This window comes from Corticium candelabrum, chromosome 10 (assembly GCF_963422355.1).
Source record: "Corticium candelabrum chromosome 10, ooCorCand1.1, whole genome shotgun sequence".
In the NCBI taxonomy this organism is placed as follows: domain Eukaryota; kingdom Metazoa; phylum Porifera; class Homoscleromorpha; order Homosclerophorida; family Plakinidae; genus Corticium; species Corticium candelabrum.
The window spans coordinates 4646073-4649199 of NC_085094.1; the positions used below are offsets into that span (position 1 = coordinate 4646073).

The 3127-nt window shown below is 44.6% G+C and overlaps 1 protein-coding gene across 1 annotated transcript; it reads right to left on the reverse strand.

Moving 5' to 3' along the window:
• Window positions 1–278: 278 nt before the first annotated feature.
• On the reverse strand, window positions 279–1590 carry LOC134186203 (thyrotropin receptor-like). Its single transcript, XM_062654117.1, has one exon. The coding sequence runs from the start codon at window positions 1581–1583 to the stop codon at window positions 288–290; it is 1296 nt and encodes a 431-aa protein (XP_062510101.1). The 5' UTR covers window positions 1584–1590; the 3' UTR covers window positions 279–287.
• Window positions 1591–3127: the final 1537 nt, after the last annotated feature.

Sequence of the window (3127 nt, forward strand, 5' to 3'; positions counted from 1 at the left end):
TTGCGTATACTATAGCCAGACCCTTCCCGCCGCGTCATGACGCAGTTGCCCTCGGTAGAAAATACGCGTGGTGTCGTCACGTGTCTACAGATGCAGTTAGCGTATAAAGAGTTTGTCTTTTTAGTGGGGTTCGTAAAACATGATATGCATGTCCGTGCATTGAAACAGTATGACCACACATATTAAGTTTTAATAGCTACATTAATGTTTAAACTTGAAAAACATCTGTTGAGTCACTAATACCCAAGAGTCACGTGATTGATCGAGTCGTTATAGATGTATAGCATTCAGTCCCTTTCTTGCAGTTCAGAGTTACGACAAGTCTCAGAAAACAGTTTTGTTTCTTCCGTGATTTCAGAGTCGTCTAACAACGGCAGTCGAATCTCCTCAACGTTATCATCAGAGACGGCAGTCGAGAAGTGAAAGGATCCACAGCAACACCTTTTGCAAAACCGGCGACATTTCCAAAAACGCCTTTTCTTAAAATCGTATCTTGGAAAATAGACTTTAATGGTTTCTTTGTCGTTTCGACGGCGACAGAAGTTAAATGAGCAAAGAAAACCTGTTCTCTTTAAAACGGTCTTAGAAGCAATAGTGTAAACAAAGGGGTTAACGGCACTGACGACAGCAGTCAACAACAAAATTATCTCTACAGCTGGAAGAGGAGGAGGGTCACTAAGCAACAATTTCTTTTGAAAGTAGTAAGTCAAATAAAGAATAAAAGACGGCCACCAGCAAATCAAGCTTATTGCTGAAATGATTGTCAAACGGATTTGCAGACCCTTCAACTCCTGGCACCCGCTGTTTCTAGGGTCGAAATCACTCTTCCTAATCTTTAGCCAGAAGCAAATATACACCACGGCACATATAATAGAACACAAAGCATTGATAGAAGAAACAACGATAGGATACATTGTCATCCTTTCCTCAGTAAACGGTTCCAGACATCCGATCATTATTATCAACGAGTAAGCACCTCGGTCAAACCTTATTGGCGACTTAGTGACATCATCGGAAGGCAGCAGATGCATCGCTGACTCTCGAACTGCCGACGTTGCAACGCCAATCGAAACAATCCAGGCAACTAAAACCAAAAGTACAATGAACTTGTTTCGAAAACGGCTTCCTCTGAGTGTCATGTAGCAGTGCAGACCGATGGCGAGGACCGACAGCATAATAGCGTTGCAAGAAACGTATCCAATAAACGTGCTACTGAGACATAGTCGTCTATCTCTTTCGCTAAACTCGAATCCTTGATTTTCATCGGCTACAAAGATCGGGTAGAGAATGATCACTTCTTGCAAGAGCTGACGACAGTACCAAAGAAGATCTGCCAATGCTAGGCTGCATATGACAAGTGAGATGACTCGACGGCGCGAATCCTTTCTCATGCATCGCCACAGAAAGACGAAAACGTTACCGACGATTCCAACAAACATGACGAACCAGACGATGACGTGCCAAGCATGAGACGTCAGGCCTGGTCTCTCTATCAGCCAATGAGCCGACATGTTTGATGTGAACGGCACGGTCTCGTCTATAGACGTCATAGTTGCAAGTTGCTTGAGTATATAGAATGACATCCAAAGATGGTGCGGTGTATAGATACCTCTTTGTAGTAGATACCCTTTGGTCACGTTTACAGTTTCACAGTAGCAAATTATCTCTATCATGCAATTTCCTAATTACAATCGTATATATAGAAAGCGCAGCGAATGTAGTTGAATACCAGTGAAGAGAAGACCCGGCGTTGCCCTAGTCTCGCGTAGCCAATCCCTTCCTTTTCGGCGTCCGAACGGCGGGAGAGGCTGGGCCAGTTCCTTCCCTCCGTCCGGAAGTCGAAATGGGGAAAGGCTGGCTACGCAAGACTATGTCGTTACGCGGGGTAGATTAACCTGGTGTGGTGCACTACACTCTGTCGCGTGAAAATCGCTAATCTGGCTTGTTCTAGGCGAGAAGAAATGGAGAATACGAGCTGCAACTTGACGCAATCTGTAATTCCCTGATGTAACAATGCCCAGATATGCATGGCGTCGCTCAAAACCTTATGAACGTTGCCAAACGCTTTCACCAAAATCAGGCGGTTCGTTCGTTTTCCATTATCATTAATATTAACGTCGGACATTAACTTACAAATTCGTTCTGCAAAATTTGTGACGCAAAAGCAGCAATTAATTGCTGCTTCCTCACTATTTAGGGTCCAGGCCCGTGGGCTGGGGGTTCGGAAGGGTTCGAACGAACCGCCCGCTCAGCTGTGTAGGTCCGCTTTCGATCCAATGTAATGACGCGCTAGACTTGCGCCCAGTCCTTCGCGCTAGGTTGCTACGCCATGCACGTGCGCTAGCAATCACGTGTGCATAGGACCATGTGGTTTCACACGTGTTGTTGGCCTAAGCACGCCAAAACCGCATGGCCCTCAGCAGCTGGCGTACGTAATGTAGTCTCCTGAGAACACGAGTAATGGCGCGTAATACGCGAGACGCGCCTCTATATTTGATACGCCCTACTAGTAGCATCGAACTTTCATACCTCCGCATCTGCCCAATTTATATTGCGCATGTGGCATTCACTAGATATATCCCGCTGCTAAGTAGTAGCATGAATTTTCTGTGAATTCACATTGAATTTTAGTGTGAGTTCGTGGTGAATCCGTGTTGAATTCGCCGTTACCACGAGCAAATTTTTCTAGGAATGTTGGCGAAATTAAGCCAAAATTGACCCAAGTTTACTGTGTCTTGACCAACTATTAACTTAAATAGTCATTTGTTCATGCGCATTCTTTGCAAAAATGGCCAAATTCACGTAGGAAACAGTCGAATTCACACGGACACCGACTAGACTTCGGATTTAAGTGCGTTCTTTATACTATTAACATCGCAATTCTTCATCTCTAACTCTAATCTATTCGTAAAACACTCTGGGTATTCTAGTAACGACATCAAATTGTCAGAGCAAATTACAAACCTCGATCCTCTGCAGTCTTTGCTTGAAAATTTGACAAAACGAGCAATCCAGGCCGGGGTAATCATGCAAATTGATGCCAGCCTTCTCCTGGTCTTATCAGTCAAAGTAGTAGACTGCTATGCTCATCTCAATAATCGCAGAATCTAGCGTCGTCCCCCCCAGA